General features: G+C 33.6%; 2 protein-coding genes across 2 annotated transcripts; both read left to right on the top strand.

The window, feature by feature from the left end:
* The first annotated feature begins 444 nt into the window (after window positions 1-444).
* On the top strand, window positions 445-4,349 carry LOC133874912 (2-methyl-6-phytyl-1,4-hydroquinone methyltransferase, chloroplastic-like). Its single transcript, XM_062312832.1, has 3 exons — window positions 445-1,198; window positions 1,967-2,273; window positions 3,923-4,349. Exons 1-3 carry the CDS (start codon window positions 636-638, stop codon window positions 4,076-4,078), a joined length of 1,026 nt encoding a protein of 341 aa, XP_062168816.1. The 5' UTR covers window positions 445-635; the 3' UTR covers window positions 4,079-4,349.
* A 4,373-nt stretch (window positions 4,350-8,722) lies between these two features.
* LOC133874920 (calmodulin-like protein 8) lies at window positions 8,723-10,677 on the top strand. Its single transcript, XM_062312842.1, has 4 exons — window positions 8,723-8,965; window positions 9,073-9,230; window positions 9,425-9,505; window positions 10,202-10,677. The coding sequence occupies exons 1-4, from the start codon at window positions 8,878-8,880 to the stop codon at window positions 10,337-10,339; spliced, it is 465 nt and encodes a 154-aa protein (XP_062168826.1). The 5' UTR covers window positions 8,723-8,877; the 3' UTR covers window positions 10,340-10,677.
* The last annotated feature ends 7,307 nt before the right edge of the window (window positions 10,678-17,984 follow it).

Genomic DNA, 17,984 nt, shown 5'->3' on the forward strand with positions numbered 1-17,984 from the left:
ATGTAGCATTACTCTACTCTTAATATTAACAATGAAATATGAGAAATGTTAGAATTTTTTCTAGCGTTTTTATGGGTAACACGAATTTAATAATAATAAAAAAAATGATCTCAAAATGTGACTTTCAAAATGTAATTTTTTTTAAAAAAAAAATAAAAAATTAAGTCATCTAAAAAATAATACTAAAACGAGCTTTAACATTTTTCAGATGCGATCGTAAATTCATAATCAACTTTGTGTAAACATTTCACTAGTTCTCGTAATTAGCATTGCAATTTGCGGTTCTGTTTGTTCGAGTTGGTGTCGCAAGATTCGCTCAAAAGTCAAAACCTAATTACCTAACGTTCCTTGTGATAAAGCCTAAAGGGCTCCAATAGGCCTGACCGCCTGAAAAATAAATAAAATAGATGCCCTAGGTAGATAAAGCCAAAAACCCAATCCCTGTGATGATCAAAAAAATCAATGCCACCCACCCATCCATATAACATGTGGTGCTCGAGTGGGTGCTTGTCAAAACATGCAGAAACGCCAATGCCATAAATTGGCAAATCCTTCCATTTCTCTACTCTCTGTCTCGCGGCCCTTCTATTAGACTGTTAGTTTTTGCTTGTGGGTTTTCTCTTTTCTGTCATACAATGGCTTCTTCAGTGCTCAGTGGAGCTGAAAATCTGAAGCTCATGAGTAGCATCCGTCCGACTGGGTTTGGCCTTGTGAGGCCAGGTTTCCAGGTAAGGTGCTTGCCCAGGAAGGATTTAGTGTCTTTTGGTAGGAATTACAAGGCCAGATCAACTTTAACGCCCAGATGCAGTATATCATCCTCAAGGCCTGCTTCTCAGCCAAGGTTCATACAGCACAAACAAGAGGCATTTTGGTTCTACAGGTTCTTGTCTATAGTGTACGATCATATCATAAACCCTGGCCACTGGACCGAGGATATGCGTGACGACGCGCTTGAGCCTGCTGATCTCTTTGATCGGAGTTTGACAGTGGTAGATGTAGGCGGCGGAACTGGTTTTACAACTCTTGGTATAGTTAAGCATGTGGATGCCAAAAATGTTACAATTCTTGACCAGTCGCCCCACCAGCTTGCCAAGGCTAGGCAGAAGGAGCCCTTGAAGGAATGCAAGATAATTGAAGGCGACGCGGAGGAGCTTCCATTCCCAACTGATTCTGTGGATCGATATGTCTCCGCCGGAAGGTAGTCTCTTTTAGGGGAAACTTCACCCTACCCTTGAATTGTCGGTGCATGTGCATTTGTAATTACTGCATAAACTTAAAAACTCTTAATGATGTGCATTTGCCAAACTCTGATTTTTGTAATTTTCTTTTGTGTGAACCAAAAACTGAAAAATTATTTTCGAGAAAAGTTTGGTCGAAATTATTTTACGACGGAAATCATTTTACGTCGAAACAAGCGGAGCATAAAAGAAAAATTTGAAAAATAGATACATTAAATTGAGAGTTTTTTTAAGTTTATAAGATAATTGCAAAAAGGGGAACAACTAAGGGTTTAGTGATTATTTGCTTTTGAGTTTAGTGACCAGATTTTTCAAAGATGTTAGTCTTTTTTTAAGGCATGAGTTCTATTCTATCAAATCCAATTGTAATTTGATTTGTTTTTAGATACTGTTACAGTGAACTTTGTGTTGACATCATCTTTTATAGAGGAAAGAATGAACAAATATTATTCATACTGGTCCTGTCGTACAATTCAATGTAAAGGAAGTAATATCTTCCAGAACTTCTATGTTTGTGAGGACTTAAAAAAGTAACAAAGTGTGCATGTATTTTCATGTTTTACTTTTGATGATGATAGAATAAATACTTTTCAGGATAGTATCTGATAATTTAAGTTTCAGCTGTAGCATCTCTGCATCTCTGCAACTCTTTTTTCTTTTTTTGATAAGATCATGTGACCAAATTTTTAGAGGAAATACCTCATGTAATATTTAACTGAATTTTTCAGTATTGAGTATTGGCCGGATCCACAGCGTGGTATCAGGGAAGCATACAGGGTACTAAAGATAGGAGGGAAAGCCTGTCTTATAGGTCCTGTGCACCCAACCTTTTGGTTGTCTCGTTTCTTTGCAGACGTGTGGATGCTCTTCCCAAAGGAGGAAGAGTATATTGAATGGTTTGAAAAGGCTGGTTTCAAAGATGTGAAACTAAAAAGGATTGGTCCAAAATGGTACCGTGGTGTCCGTCGGCATGGCTTGATCATGGGTTGCTCTGTAACAGGTGTGAAGCCCTTTTCCGGAGACTCCCCACTACAGGTAACACACCTTTTCATGCCTTTGATCTTTTCAGTGACAGATGAAAACACTTGGAGGCTCTTGATCTTGTCATAGTTTAAAAACATTGGACAAACAGGTCACAGGCCCACATCAGACTTCTTGCAGTTTTGTAAAGACTCCTTGTGATGATCATATGGTTAGGAACATTTGAATATTCTCATTATCATCTAGGAAATCTTTCACTACACTAACTCATGGTGCATAGTGCCTCTTCTAAGTTTTCCAAAGTGACATTAGAGAATGCATTAGTATAGTGGTAATTCCCAATCCATTTGGGGCACAAATATTTTTCTCTTGAAAATATTTTAGCTAAAAAGCAGACAAGTCTTCCTGTAGAGTGTCGACTGATCACCAATATTGTTCTCTTGCAAAATTTTAGCTAAGAGGTTCTGGTAGAACCAGTCTTGCTGTGTCAAGAAATAAGTTTGTTTTCAAAAGGGATCCTGTGTCGAGAATAATTGCTGAGAATAGAGAGGATTTTGATTCTTGCTTTGAGCTCAATATAAAAGATGCAAGTTGGTGAATAATTAAGGTTAATGACTAATGTCACTTACCAGAAAACTAAAAAAAAAGGTTCTTGCATGTGGTTGCATGCTGTGTCAATGTTCTTTAGTAAGTAGTCCTATGGATGGACTGATAAGTGGTTGGACATTCCAGGGATTAAAATTATTATGAAGTCTTATAATTAAGAATATGACTGAAAAGGGTTTTCTTTTGGCACAACTGGAAGGGGAAAAAACAAGTTGAATTATTCTTCTCTTGTTCTATTGAAGTAATCCTTCCTCTTAGACGTGCGAGTCACGTTGGAGACTAATAAGGAGTAGATCTCCATTTATTTTTCAGTACAATAAGGAGTAGATTTCCAATAAGGAATAGATCTCTAATTCAGATTCTTTCCTTATTAGAGTTCCAAGTCCTAGTCAGTTAGAGAATTCAAAGTCCTAGTTATAGTCTTAAAATTCTCCTACGTAATTGACTCTATCGTTCCTCTATAAAAAGGAACGAACTATCAATAATGGGTATGCTTGAGTATTATTTTCTACAAAACAGTTTATTGTGTTTTGGAGATCAAATTTCTTTCGAAATAGCCATTAGAGGTCACGGCTCATTCGAAGAGCCCGTTATATTTTTTCCTGTGTTTTGTACTAGTTGATTCGCATCATCTACCCTCGTTTTAGTCTCCCCATTCCAAGAGCTCTGCTGTATTTTTTATCTGATTTGCTCTTCTCCCTTCACTATTGTAGTAAAGCTTCGTAGATGCTAGAATTGAAAAAATGAGGAGCCATTTTCTGTGATGTCAAGACTGATAGGGCCAAAGCTTGCATAATGCATATAAGAGGATTATAGAAAATGAGAACACTGGCTTGTGTTTAGCCTTTAACCAGTTGAAGACTCGAAGTTCATTGCTAGCTTTAATTCTAACTTCTAAGATCTGGTTTGACTGCACCACTTCCAGTGAAGTAGGAAGAGACGAGAAACTGTAGAAGTAGCTGTTGTTAACCATCTATTTTTGACAAATTATATCATGAGAATTATCAATTCAATATTCAGCAAGAAATACATTAGTTCTACTTGAGGTCTCTCTCTGTCTCTCGCTCTCAAAATATTTATGAAGTGTCTTCTTGCAGCTTGGTCCAAAGGCAGAGGATATACAGAAGCCTGTGAATCCACTTGGTTTCCTCCTCCGGTTCCTCGTTGGTGCAATGGCTGCAACTTACTTTGTACTGGTTCCAATTTACATGTGGATCAAAGATCAAATTGTTCCAAAAGGGGCGCCTATCTAAAGTGGGTGGAAGCAAGGGGACATTATCATCGTACTCCCATTTCATCTCCAAAAGACTATAAAACAGCTTGCGATGGTGAGTGTGGCCCTTCTCCGCTCAAGCTAACCCTGTTAAAGAAAGCCAGATGAGACATCAGGTGTGTTTGGTAAAGAGTTTTGTTGTAGTATTTTTGTTTTGAGTAGTGTAATAAAATGTGCTTAATGTGATATAACGATGAAATAAAATATGAACTTTTTGTAAGAGAAAAGTGAAGAAAATTGTTTGGTAATAATTTTGGAAAAAGGTCGATGATTTTTTTTTTTTTTTTTTTTTTTAAAAAAAAAAAATTTTATTTTAGGATAAAGATGGTTGCCAAGCTTAGTGCTACTTGGGACTTCAACTCAAAAATCCTATTAGGCCTCATTTGGTTCGCAAAATAGGCCACTGTAATGGAATAACTATTCCATAGGAATAGTAATATTTTGTTTGGTAAGGGTCTATTTTTTAGAATAATTATTTCAATTGAAATAACTATTATTCTACGAAGAGAAATATCTATTTCTCTATAAAAATGAGGAATAGATATTTGAATGGGAATAGATTACATTTTTTAGAAAAAAAAAATCACTCTTATTTTTTTATTTTCTTTCAATTTTTAATTATTTTTTTTTTTTAATTTTTAATTTTTTTTACCAAAACCCCAAACCCCCCCTCCCCCCCTCCCATTTATTTAGTAATTTTGATTAGATTCCAATTAAAGTATATGAGTTATCAAACTAAAGATTATGAATAACCATTTCATTCATCTCTTTTATTTCTGGTAATAACTATTTCATTTCTCAATAGAATACTCATTCCGCAAACCAAACGATTTAAAGTTGTTGCAATGGTATTTAATGCATATAACTAACTATTTAGCCCAATTCCTTTAGGTGGAATTGGGTCATGGTGCTTATCCTCCCCTCCCCTTTGCACTTGTTTATCAGACTCCTTATATCTCTCGTTATTTAAAATATGTCATGTTAATTGGTGTGAAAGAGTAACACTACTCCTTCATTGACACTAACAAGAGTAAAAGGCGTATGCCCCAAAGAACTCGGCATGCTTTCGAAAAGAAATCGCGGAGCCACCCATTCATAGTAATAGAACTTTGCACAAAGTTTCTGCCTGTGATACGAGTAACTACCCCAAACATCTGACTGCATTTTTTAATTGAAATGGAAAATTTCTACCGAAATTGCATTGTACATCCAAAATAGTCCTAAAAAGGCATAATCCCAAGTGGATACTTGGCATGTATCCCCTTCTAGGTTCATCACAAGAGAAACGAAAACCAAGATTTGCTTGTAGAGACATGTACAATTCCGGACTAGATAAGGTACACTAGATAACCACTCAAATTGAATTACATTGTCGGTGAAGTTGGCATATAATATAACCGACGTATCAACAAATGGGACAATTATTTATTTATTTATTTATCACATAAAAATTTCACTTGTAAGGGTAATCAAAGTCCGTGGAATATTTTTATATTCTCGTGGAATGAGTAAGGATGATGAGTTACGACAATAGGGAGTGATTTAATAATAGTGAAATATTTGGTCGGATAAATTCCACTGACCAGGTCTAGGGCTTGGCGAATTTACAAAGACCAAAATCATGTTCTTAGAAATTTCTCCACCTTTTGACGTGTTAACCTTAAGAAGGAATGGTTCAACCATTTGGGGGTATGCGTTTCAAGTCTTGGGAAGGTTTTCAACTTTCAATAATGGTCGGGCATGGGATATAATCGGAGATGATTCTGATGATGTTTACGTTTCGTGAAGTTTAAGATAGGGAAAATATTTTTAAATTTGACTTTTAGTTCTTACGGTTTTTCTTGTTTTTCACTTTATTTTGTTCCGTTCAAATCTGTTTACGCGGCATTAACGGAGGTAATATAATATAAATTCTAATCTTTTAATTTTGTATTGGGTTCATGGGTCATATAAAAAATTACTATCCATTATTTCGCGTGTCAGGTTCAAGTCATATTGAGACATGATTATAAGACTATATTGATCAACCTTAACCTGACCAATTTAATTAAACGAGTTAAGACTCCTTAACCCTAATCCTTTAATTTCGTGTTGAATTTGCGTCGGATTTACGAATTGTGCAAAAAAATTACTAGCCCTAATCACAAGAGAGGGCGGATCACCCTATTGTTGTGTTAAATCACCACTTGTCCCAAAATCTTAAGTTAATAAGAAGAGGTAAATTTAATCATTTAATCAATACTTTAATACTCATTCTCATTTGTTAGTTCAAGCCACCTTTTAATAGATGAGGCCTAACATGTAAAATATTTAATTGAAATAGGGGTGCATGACTGAGACAATGTTCGAATTCATAACCTTTGACTTTGGTACTATATTAAACCACCACTTATCTTAAACCGCCAATTACAATTAATGTATAAATTAAATCTCATAATATATTCTAACATGCTGATCGAGGTGGCCGTGACTAGAAGTAGAATTTCTACGTTGTCCAACACTTGAGGAGATATAGAAAGTGAGAGATGCAAAGGGCATGTAAAAAAATGTTTGGATTCATCCTTGCAAAAGTCCCATTCTTGTCCAGAAGGTAATGAGATTTAGAACGAATCAAGAAATTACTTCAAAAGATGTATATGAATCTGTCTTCAATGGATTTGAAATGAAATTGAATTTAGTATAAATACAAAGAAACGACCCGACCCGACCCGGGCCAGGAATGCAATCAATCGTGCAAAGCAACTCATCATGCTCACATGATGATTAGATTATTGAATGGTCAGGAGAAAAGACTGTTAATTTAATCAATGATCAAGGATGCTAGATACATGCTCCTTGACAATATTATAGTATGCCTTGTAGTCATGGAAATCCCAACCCCTAAATAGGATTCAAATTTTCTTCTCATCCCTCTAATTCCTAGTCTCCTTTTGAAGGTTGAAGGTTGAAGGTTGAAAAATCCAATCAGCGGACCATGACTCTGCCACGTATTAATTATTATTCTAGTCAATCAAGAATTGCAAGACCAGCTTGGACAGTCATTAGTCAGTCACTCCCTCCCAGGATCCATTGTACTAGTTGTACGTTTCATTGAATAATTCTAACACAAAACAGAAAGGAAAGTAGAAACCGCGTAGACAGCCAAGCACATTTATTTCATTTGTCTACACCATTTATGACCTTATACTCCCCACCTTTCTCTCCCTCCTTTACTTTCTTTATTGGAAAAAGTTTCCTGCACAATAAGTTGTGTACAATTTGAGTGATTGTGCACACTGTTATGCAGGTATATCAGTTTCCTTCTTTATTTCTCATTTTTCTTATTCTCTCATCTTAATTAGCTCTACTTAAAGGAAGGACAACGTTTCACTATAATTTAAAAGTTGTATAAATTTTTAAATTATGAAATTTAAGTCGGTTTAAGGCATTAAAACGGCTCAAAAATGTCATCTATTAAAAGTGAGGTATGTTACCGTTGACAAGTGAGTATACTGTCATTAGATTCTTGTTTTCTATGTTGTAAAAAAGTTGGATTAAGATCGTTTACAATTATTTGTTTGAATTTGGGAGAATTCAAGCAGATAATTGTGAAAGACCTACCTGATTGGATAAGTGATTTTTTATTTAGTCAGGTAGATTTAATAAGTGGTTTTTCACAATCACCTATTCAAATTCGGATAAATAATTATAGACGATCTTAATCTATCAAGATCTCAAATTATAGAATTTAAGCTATTTCCATATATTGATACGCTTGAAAAACGTTACCTTTTAAAAATGAGGCATGTTATCGATGCAGCAAAAAAGAATTTTCCTTCTAAAAAGCTTTTTCCCCACTTTGCAAAGACGCTTTTCAAAAAATTAAAAGACAGTTTTTTGTTCAAATTTTTTTTTACAAAATAGAGAGCCAGAATCTGATGAAAATATACTCAATTGTCAAACTTTTTTTTGTAACATGCCCAACCACTTTTCCGGTCAAGTGAGTCTCATAAGTGAGTATTTCACAATTTTCTATTCGAATTCTTTCAAATTTGAACAAATAATTATAAACAATCCTGATCCAATCTTAATGGTCCTGAAAGAAGGACAATGATCTTTCGTAATTTTAAAGAAATTGTAAATTATAAAATTACGAGAATTCATTCCGTTCTTTGCATCAAACGACTTAAAAAATACCATCTATTAAAAAGACAGCTTGTATTCTGTAATTCTAATTTTTTTTTTTTTTTTTAATTTTTTTATAATTTAAAAATCCTGATAAAAAGGCCCTTTGTTTGATATGAGAGACAAAAACATTGTTTAAGCGGGTGGACAGTGATTAGATGTTATTAAAATGCGTGTAAAAGCTCTTATCTCGTGGAAGCAACGCAGCGTGCTCTTTGGGGCTTCAAAATGTGAAACCAAAGTACACACTTCCCCATACCCTCTCAGTCTCCGTCTTACTCTTTGAATGCTTTTTGTCTCCTCAAACCCTAACCCTTACAGCTGTCCATATTTTATTAATCCTAACTATACACAAAACCAGATTAAACTTTCATTAAATATTAATTCATTTCTTTTTCTTCTCTTCTTTCCCTCCCATTTTAACAAGACAACCCCAAAACTAGAGTCATAACCTTCATTTGACTCTTAATTAACAACTTTGTTTAATCTTAATTGGGAAAACAACTTACCATGCTCAACCTCTACATAAAGCCCAGCTAAGCTTGAGCTATACTCAGCATTTTCTCTCCCTCTCTCTCTCTCTCTCTCTCTCTCCATCTCTCTCTGTGTGTAAACATGACAAACGCCATGGCAGATGCTCTGAGTGAAGAACAGATTGTCGAGTTTAAGGAAGCCTTTTGCCTGTTTGACAAGGATGGAGATGGTGGGTATTTCTCTATTATTATCTTCTTTATTGTATGTACTTCATGCTTCAATGGCTATATATATATAGAATTACATGCTTTTTTTTTTTTTTTTATTATTGTGTAGGTTGCATTACTATTGAAGAATTGGCGACTGTTATTCGGTCGTTGGATCAGAATCCGACGGAGGAGGAGCTTCAGGACATGATAAACGAAGTTGACGCCGACGGAAATGGGACTATAGAGTTTGCAGAGTTCTTGAACTTAATGGCCAAGAAGATGAAGGTAACGAATTTAAACTGCTTAGTTAATTAATTAATTAACTATACCGAAAAAGGAAAGGAAGTCAAATAGTCTAAAAAGGTAATTTTCATTTTTGTGATTTTGTTCTAATTAAATTAACAACAAACATACATAGTTTAATTAGCCATTAACAGTACTTAATTAAGGTTGGATTGTTTGTGTTCTTTGATTTATAGGAGACTGATGCGGAGGAGGAGCTTAAAGAGGCTTTCAAAGTATTTGACAAGGACCAAAATGGGTATATATCAGCTAATGAGGTATATAATTCCTTCATTAATTAACATGTTAATTAATGATCGATAATTATCTTGTGAAAGTAATTAGTGAAATCCTTCTGTTTGCTGCTATATGTGTATGTATATTGACACCTTTTTCTTGCCGCCTGTCTTGACCTTGACAAATTCCCCCCAAAGAAGTCTCGTCATGGAAGGAGTACTTGTCCCTAGCTTTCCCAACACCCAAACAGTATCATGGAAAAAAACATCTACGTTCGTCAACCCTCTTTGGAGGGTGTTTTTTTTAACGTAAATTTAGATTGGTTGTTTTTGTTTTTGTTTTAAAAGGAGAAAGAAAAAGCATTAACGAAAAAATATTCACAAAAATTAGTGAAGATTCAAGTGAATTCGATCTACCATTAGATTTCAGATATTAATGGTGGATCGATCACCGGCATTTAATATTTTTGACAGATATTAATATTTTTAACAAATATTAAAAATGTACTGCATGCATGTACAATCGTGTATAATAGATTATTTATTTATTAATGTTTTTCCTTGTTAATTTAATTTATATGGATACATTATGCATGCATTGAACATATATAAGCAATGTTTAATTAAGACAATTAATGCATGTATGTTTTGATATTTGAGTCCTTAGCTAAGAGAATCTAGCTTCCAAAAAAAATTAATTAATTAAAAATTTTATTCTCTTGATTTATTTTTGTGCAGTTGAGGCATGTAATGATCAATCTGGGTGAAAAACTTACCGATGAAGAAGTGGAGCAGATGATCAGGGAAGCCGATCTGGACGGTGATGGACAAGTCAACTACGAAGAATTTGTCAAAATGATGATGACCATCGGATAATTAAGCATCTCAGGAATATTATTGAAGAAATTTCTTATTCAAATTCATTAATTATCGACCTCCAGATAAATAAGTGTGATTATTTGATAGAGTAATGATTTATTGTCACCTTTTTATACAACTTCTTATCACCTTACTTATGTAGTAAGACGGTCTCCCACCTTATTTTATTTTTAAAACTCAAAAAGTAGTAAGGGACTACCTTGCCACATAGGTAAGGTGGTGAAAAATTGTATAAAAATGCGGCAATGAATCATTACTCTATTTGATATTCTGTTGTTGTAGCTTAAGCTGATGAATATGTCAATGACCCAAGAATTAGAATGACTTTACCCTCAGCGTTTGATTTGTTTAATTAATTAAAAGTGTATTCTTTCATTCCTAGTTGAATATTAATTAATGTTATATATATATTTGCTTCAAATGAAAATAAATATGAAAAAAAAATTTCCTTATCCTCCAGCTCATACGAGGTATGCCGATGTGAAATTTCTCCGACTGCTGGTTCTAAAGGTTTGACTTTGACTGATGATAAATGGTTGGGATATGCATATGTATAATTGCCACGAAATTAATTTGATCGCGAAACTTTATCATAAAGCTTTTGTTCGAGGTTTGATTCCGACCTCGCCTTCGTTTGATAATGTTTTGTTTTTGGAGAAGTAAAATAAAAATATTAACAAATAATTTTAAGGATAATTTTTAATTTTTTATTACTTTTGTATGCGAACTTTAAAAAGTGTCAATTTAGAGTATTCATTTTTTTTTTTCAATTTCAGTTATCTATTAGAATTTTTTGTTAAATCTTATCAAAATTTTTAAAATATCCATGCTCTTTTTTTTAAAAAAAAAAAAAAAATTATTAAAATTTTTAAAGATTCAGGCATGAATATTTTTGTATATTCCGTTAAATTCAGACCAACATTTATATCTTTGCAATTTTTTTTCTTAAAAAAATAATGATATTTTGAAAATTTTGATAGGATTGAACAAAAAATTCTAATAGATGGTTGATATTAAAATATGAATACCCTAAATTAATTGACACTTTTTAAAGATTAAATACTTAATTGCAAAAGTGATGAAAGATCAGAGGGTTATAAGTGAAGTTTTTCCAATATTTATGAAATACTTAAAACTACTTACTAAAAAAACAAAAAACACTATTTAAAAAAGGAGTAATGCTAGAAATTTCTTAGAAAATGAAATAACTTTTAAAATCAACATCAAAATTTTACTAAAAAAAACAAAAAACACTATTTAAAAAAGGAGTAATGCTAGAAATTTCTTAGAAAATGAAATAACTTTTAAAATCACCATTACAATTTTGATCAAATAATGAGTTTAAAAACCCCTCCAAAAGTGACGCATACAAAACTTTTAGAATTGCTCTTAAAAAAACATGTTATCAAACCGACCCAACTTGAGGGGGTCACCTGTCATATATAGGTTTTATTTATTTATTTATTTATTTTTGTGACAAACGACTATCTTCCTGCTCCAAGATATGGGCAAAGAAGTCGACTTCGCAAGTCTGCATAACCGCGTTGAATTTAGATGAGGCATAAGAAAGCGTGGAACTGTGGAAGTACGGACACCAACACGCGCGTTCCTACTTGCTCCTTTATGAGGGAATGCGCGTCTGCGCAGAGGATATTTTGATGGAAAGATTTTCAAAGATAATTTAGACATCAATCTATTCCTTCTATAATAGACTAAAGTTTGTAGATGTTGTTACTCTCCGTAATAATGATAAATAATATTGAATGAAAAAAAGAGAGCAAGAAAAAATTAAGACACAGATTTACGTGTTTCGATAATGTGACTATATTTTAATATTTAATTTAAGGTTACATCATAGCATACTTATAAGAAAATCTTAATTGTACAGACGTATTTAAGAAAATTCAAAAATATTTGTACTAGTATTGTAATACCCCGGTCTCATATGGGGAAGATAGGGAGTAACCCACATAGACTATCGCTTGTAAACTAGCCAGAAGCGCTAGTCAAATCTACTCTATAAAAAAAAAAATGACTAATCAATTTGAAGTTTTTTTAGAATTACTTATAAAGCTTAGTTTCACATACTAACTAGGTAATGTGGAACTTAGTACTTATGACTATATCTTATAAACTACTTACTCTATGTGAATTATTCATTTCTTCCTAATATGGGATTGAAGTGTTTTAAACTATTCCTCTTAAATTTTTGATATTCTCGTCAAAGCCACGTCATGCAGTGCTCCAGTATTACATGGTTTGACGTTACTAGATGTCTCTGATATCATTTGTAATGTCCTAGGAAAAAGTGCTAGCTAGATTTGCATTATCACTCTAAAAGAATTAGTTACTTTGAAGTTTCCATAGAATTCATTATAAATCTTAGTTTTACCTAATAACTAGACAATGTGAGATTTAACACTTATACTTATCTCTTATAAACTATTCAATATATGTGAGTTATTCGTCTCTTCCTATATGAGACTAAGGTGTTACAAGTATTTTAGTATTACTCTCTATGCGTGTGAGAATATGAGTTACTTATTCCAACCGTAAATAATACCTATCTTATATTCCGTTTGTTTCGACGTAAAATTATTTCCGTCGTAAAATGTTTTTGGTGAAATCATTTTTAGAAAAAATAATTTTCTCGAAAATATTTTTCGGTCTTTGGCTCGCAAAAAAAATTACAAAATGCAAAAAAAACAGAGTTTGATAACTGCCGCCAGAATCCAGCCAAGTTCGATGGCCGTTGTCGGATTTCGGCGAGCTATGGCCGGTTCCAGCCAAAATGATTAGATTTCGGCCGGCCTCCACCAGATCCGGCTGGATTCGACTGGATCTTGGCCATTTTGGTCGGATCCAGACGTTTCAATGGCCGAATCCATGTCATTTTGGCCAAATCTGGCCAGAGCCGGCTGGATTCCGGCCAGATTCAATCGAAATTTGGTCCGCCGGAATCTGGCAACGGTTGCCGGTCGTTGTTGGATTCTGGTGCCGTATGAATTCTGGCAATCGAATATTAAAATTCGGGACATTCGAGCTATCAACAAACTCCGATACCCGATAATGGCAGATTTCCACAAACGTGCATGCAAGGACGAAGAGTTTAATTTCAGAAAACGATTTTCGTTTTATGAAAATTAAAGAGGCTTTTACGGTCAAACAGAAAATAATTTTCATTGTCCATTATTTTTGCTCATACCAAACACTGTAAAATGCTAAAAATTATTTTTTAAAAATCATTTTACCTTGAAACAAACAGAGTATTAGTATAACAATATGTTCAAAATGTCTGATATTTTAATTTCTCATCAATAAGGAGTGAAAAATCAAAATAGTACTATATCAATTGGATCATAAGTTTCTGTTTGTCGATAAGAAAAAGGGAAGAAAATAATAATAATAATAAAATCATATTTTGATTCTTAAATCCATAGGCAATTACTCCTACTCTACTCATATTTTTTTGATGGGCCTACTCTACTCATATTAAACATTCTAGTTTGAATAAAACAAAAAAACAAATCTCCTAGAAAAGGTCGTTGTTTCTTTAGATATTGGGGCAAAACTTTGAAATTCTAGATAACATTCAGATGTATTTTTCTTTTAAATATTTGGGGGATCTGATTTTATTTTATTTTTTTTATTTTTTCTGATTTGTGAGAGGATTACGAAATCTTTTCGAAATTTCATGAGGTCAAAGGTGTTTTTTTTTTTTTTTTTTTTAAATTTTTATTTATTTGACTATTTTCAATTTTTTTTTTTTTTTTTTTTAACAAAGAACGTCTTTTCATTAAAAAAGATGACCATTACAGTCTAGAGGTCAAAAGGTCTCTAAAAGAAGTAGAAGAAATAAAAAAAAAAGGCAAGTCCTCAATTCAAACATGAGATAAGCATTTTGAGGAAGCCTTTCCAGCTAGAATATGTGCCACTTCATTTGCTTCTCTACAACAATGACTCCATTTACAAACAGAAAAACAATAAACTTTCTGTTTAATAGCATCCATAAAGTGCCTAATTTTGTCAAGGGAGAATTCTGGACTACATAAACCTTTGATGACTTGCAGAGAATCACCCTCGCTTTCAATGTTAACAAAACCCATTTCACAACAAAATTCCAGAGTAAATAGGGCAGCCATAGCTTCTGCACATAAAGAATCCACAAGAGCCTTACAAGCACTGCATTTTGCACTAATAACAGAACCATCCTCATTTCTAATCGCACAACCCAAACCAATCATACCAGAATTTAAGTTCAAAGATGCATCCCAATTAACTTTCACAAAACCAGCATTTGGGGATTTCCAAAACTTACATATATTTGACCCTTCAGCATTGGGGACCTTTAACAAAGGCTCCCTCAAATCATACATTTTAAAGTCTTCAAAAAACTGAGAAGCTTCAATGAACACCTTCATGGGAGAAGAAAACTGCTCTTCAAAGATCAGCTTGTTCCTTCGCAACCAGATTCTATGAAAAACAACCACAGTTAAACTCATTAAATCATCATTCAGTCTAGTAAATAAATAAGAAACAAGTTCTGCCATGTCCGAAAAAATAGAAGGGCATTTTTGAAATAGAATAGGACCACAGCCCCACACATCTTGAGCACCCGGGCAATTCCATAGAGCATGTATCACAGACTCCACTTCTAACTGACAACAAGGACATAGATCATTATCAACCACACCCTTCCTTAATAAATTATGTTTAGTAGGTAACACATTTTGACAAGCTCTCCAAAGAAAAAATTTTGAAGCATTAGGAGCTTTAACTGCCCAATTTTTTTTTCTTTTCAGAATTCACTACTGCTAGAACTGGATGAGCACTCCCTATTCTTTCGTCTCAGCAAATCTAAGGCCATATGATAGGCACTTTTAACAAAAACCACACCATTTAAAGTACCATTCCAAATGATTTTTATTCGGAGGCAATGAAGGGTATAAAGGAATATTTTTAATAATGTTTGCAATATAGGCAGAAAAAAGAGTTATCAATTAAAGCATAGTTCCAACCCTTAACAGAGACATCTATAAGATCAGACACCTTTGCATCACAAGGCAAACTCAGTCCAGAATGGAAACTCAAAGATCCAATGTTAGGCAACCAATTGTCTCCCCAAACTTTAATGGAAGTCCCATCACCTATTCTCCAAATAATACAATGGGAAAGAAGGTCTTTTGCTGCCATGAAGCTTCGCCAAATGAAAGATGGTCTTTTCCCAACCTCAGAATTTAAAAAAGAAAAGTTTGAAAAATATTTAACCTTGAGAATCTGAGAGATCAGGGAAGGGAATGAGGGTACAGAATCAATCATTGTTTTTTAAAGCAAGAGAGTTTTCTCTCTCCCCCTGCGACCTTGTCCCTCTACCCCTCAAATATTAAAGCTATCCTGATGATCATGTGAATCAGGCGTTACATTAGTGTGTATAGAACCAGGTGTCACACTATCAGTTTTCTAGGCGGTTCCTCTCATTCAAATGTGATGTCGTCAAAGTAGTGATAATTCTTGAGCCGTGTGCTTGAAATTATGATTTTATATATAAAAAGTATTGTTTTAAATTAAATTGTAAAAAATAAATTATTTGAGAATTGTGTTTTAAAAAAGTAGATTTCTGTGTTTTCAAATTGTAGGCAAATGGGTATTTTTTTGAAAACACAATTTTAAAGGCTAACTTGCAATTTTACCAAACGTTTAACTGTGTTTTAAAAAATTATTTTTTCAAACTACACATTTTAAAATTGTTATTTTTATATTGCATTTTTTGAAATCGTAAATCCAAACGGACCATAAGTAACTTCAATTTTAAGAGGAAAATCCAAACGTACGTATGGCTTGGGTTTCATTTGGTTACTTTGTGGTAAAACAGATAATTTTTTACACAACTCGCAAATTCGATTAATCCAATAAGAAATTAGTGGGTTAGACTTGGAGGATTTGACCCATTTAATTAAATGGGCTGGGTTAGAGTTGACATATATAGTCCTATACTTATGTCTCAACATAATCTGAACTTGACACGTGACATTTAGGGCTGACAATTTTTTACTTAAGGATGACTAAAGTTAAGGCTGATAATTTTTTACACGACCTACGAACCTAACGCAAAATTAGAGTATTAGGGTTGAGGGGTTTGACCTGTTTAATTAAATAGGTCGAGTTATGTTTGACTTGTATAGTCTTATACTCGATCAAGCCTAGACATGACACGAATATTACATAATATAAAGGCTGTCAATTTTTTACATGAACCAACACGAAATTAATAGGTTAGGATTTAGATGTCTGACCCGTTTAATTAAATAGATCGGGTCAGAATTAACTTTTATAATCTTATATCCATGCTTCGACACAACCCGAACCCGACATGCGAACACGAATTGCCACCATTAAGTAGAGTTTTTGTTTTTTTTATTTTTTATTTTTTATTTTTGGATGACTACCTTAAAGTTGAAAGTAAAGATAAGAATCCGAAGAGGAGAAAGTAAAGATAACACGGCTTGACGATGTTTCACGTTGGGTGTGAAAGGAAGAAGATAGAGACTTGGGAAAGTTGTTTTTGTTTTTGTTTTTCTTTTAAATTTAAACTATTTTTTTTTTTTTTTTGGAGAAAGAGGAACTGTTTTACATTTGATCATGCAAGTTTATTATGTGCGTCAAATGCCCGAAAATACTATTAACGTTTTATAAAAACGTTTTCACGTTGAAACAAATAAAGCTTAAATCCACATTTTTCAAATCAATAAATTCTTCCGAGTTATTAGCTTAATTGGAGTGAAATCGCCCAACGCTAAACGCTTAATTCTCTACGTCGGATTCAGATTCTATGCAATATCTGGGGTGCAATAGATTTTTTTGTAGATCGTGCCAACAAAAAAAAGAAAAGAAAAAGTTTGAGTTGGGTGATTGGTAGTTAAAGAACGATCTCCTTGTCCAAAACGGATGGTTCGACTACTTCGGAACAACCTCTCTTTGGTCGGGGGTGGTTCAACCACCCTTGAACCATCATTTTGGGGTGATTGAATCACTATTAAACAAAGGTAGTTTGGCCACCCTCCAAAATGAAGTGGTTTGAAGTGGCCGAACCACCGTCTTAACAAAAAGAAGTGCTTCGACCATACCACCTAAAATGCTCGACTTACTTTATTTTCTTTTTACATTGCTAGCACAATCTAGACTATCAACTTAAAATAAACAATTTAAGAAAACTCTATTGCACCCTAATCTTACTCTAATTATTGTGTGGGATTGGAGGGTGCTTTTGAGATTGCGATTTCGTAGATAAAAAGTACAATTTTAAATCATATCGCAAAAAGTGAATCGTTTGGGAATTGCATTTTTAAAATATTAAGGTTTGAAAATGTAGAAAATCTGATTTTTCAAATCACAGGCAATGAATGCTTTTTTGAAAGCGCAGATTTTAAATGTCAAACTGCGATTTAAAGGCTAAACACTTAATTGTATTTTTAAAAATTATTTTTTCAAATCGCATATTTTAAAATCACAAATCTAATCCGACACTGAATCCCTCTTTGGTCGAGCTGAGCTCTGAAATTTGAGCCCTCAAGCTCACAAGCAATTCAATGAACTTGAGGGAATCGACCCAAGCCCGCTTTACGGTGCCAAATTATTAGAAGCT

Source organism: Alnus glutinosa, chromosome 1 (assembly GCF_958979055.1).
Source record: "Alnus glutinosa chromosome 1, dhAlnGlut1.1, whole genome shotgun sequence".
NCBI classification, from domain to species: Eukaryota; Viridiplantae; Streptophyta; class Magnoliopsida; order Fagales; family Betulaceae; genus Alnus; species Alnus glutinosa.

Bases quoted from the DNA above. Each gene is read 5' to 3' on its own strand.
- LOC133874912 (XM_062312832.1), top strand. From the start codon at position 636: ATGGCTTCTTCAGTGCTCAGTGGAGCTGAAAATCTGAAGCTCATGAGT. The intron at 1,199-1,966 runs GTAGTCTCTTTT...TGAATTTTTCAG, and splicing joins CGATATGTCTCCGCCGGAAG to TATTGAGTATTGGCCGGATC. The intron at 2,274-3,922 runs GTAACACACCTT...GTCTTCTTGCAG, and splicing joins CCGGAGACTCCCCACTACAG to CTTGGTCCAAAGGCAGAGGA.
- LOC133874920 (XM_062312842.1), top strand. From the start codon at position 8,878: ATGACAAACGCCATGGCAGATGCTCTGAGTGAAGAACAGATTGTCGAG. The intron at 8,966-9,072 runs GTGGGTATTTCT...ATTATTGTGTAG, and splicing joins GTTTGACAAGGATGGAGATG to GTTGCATTACTATTGAAGAA. The intron at 9,231-9,424 runs GTAACGAATTTA...TTTGATTTATAG, and splicing joins TAATGGCCAAGAAGATGAAG to GAGACTGATGCGGAGGAGGA.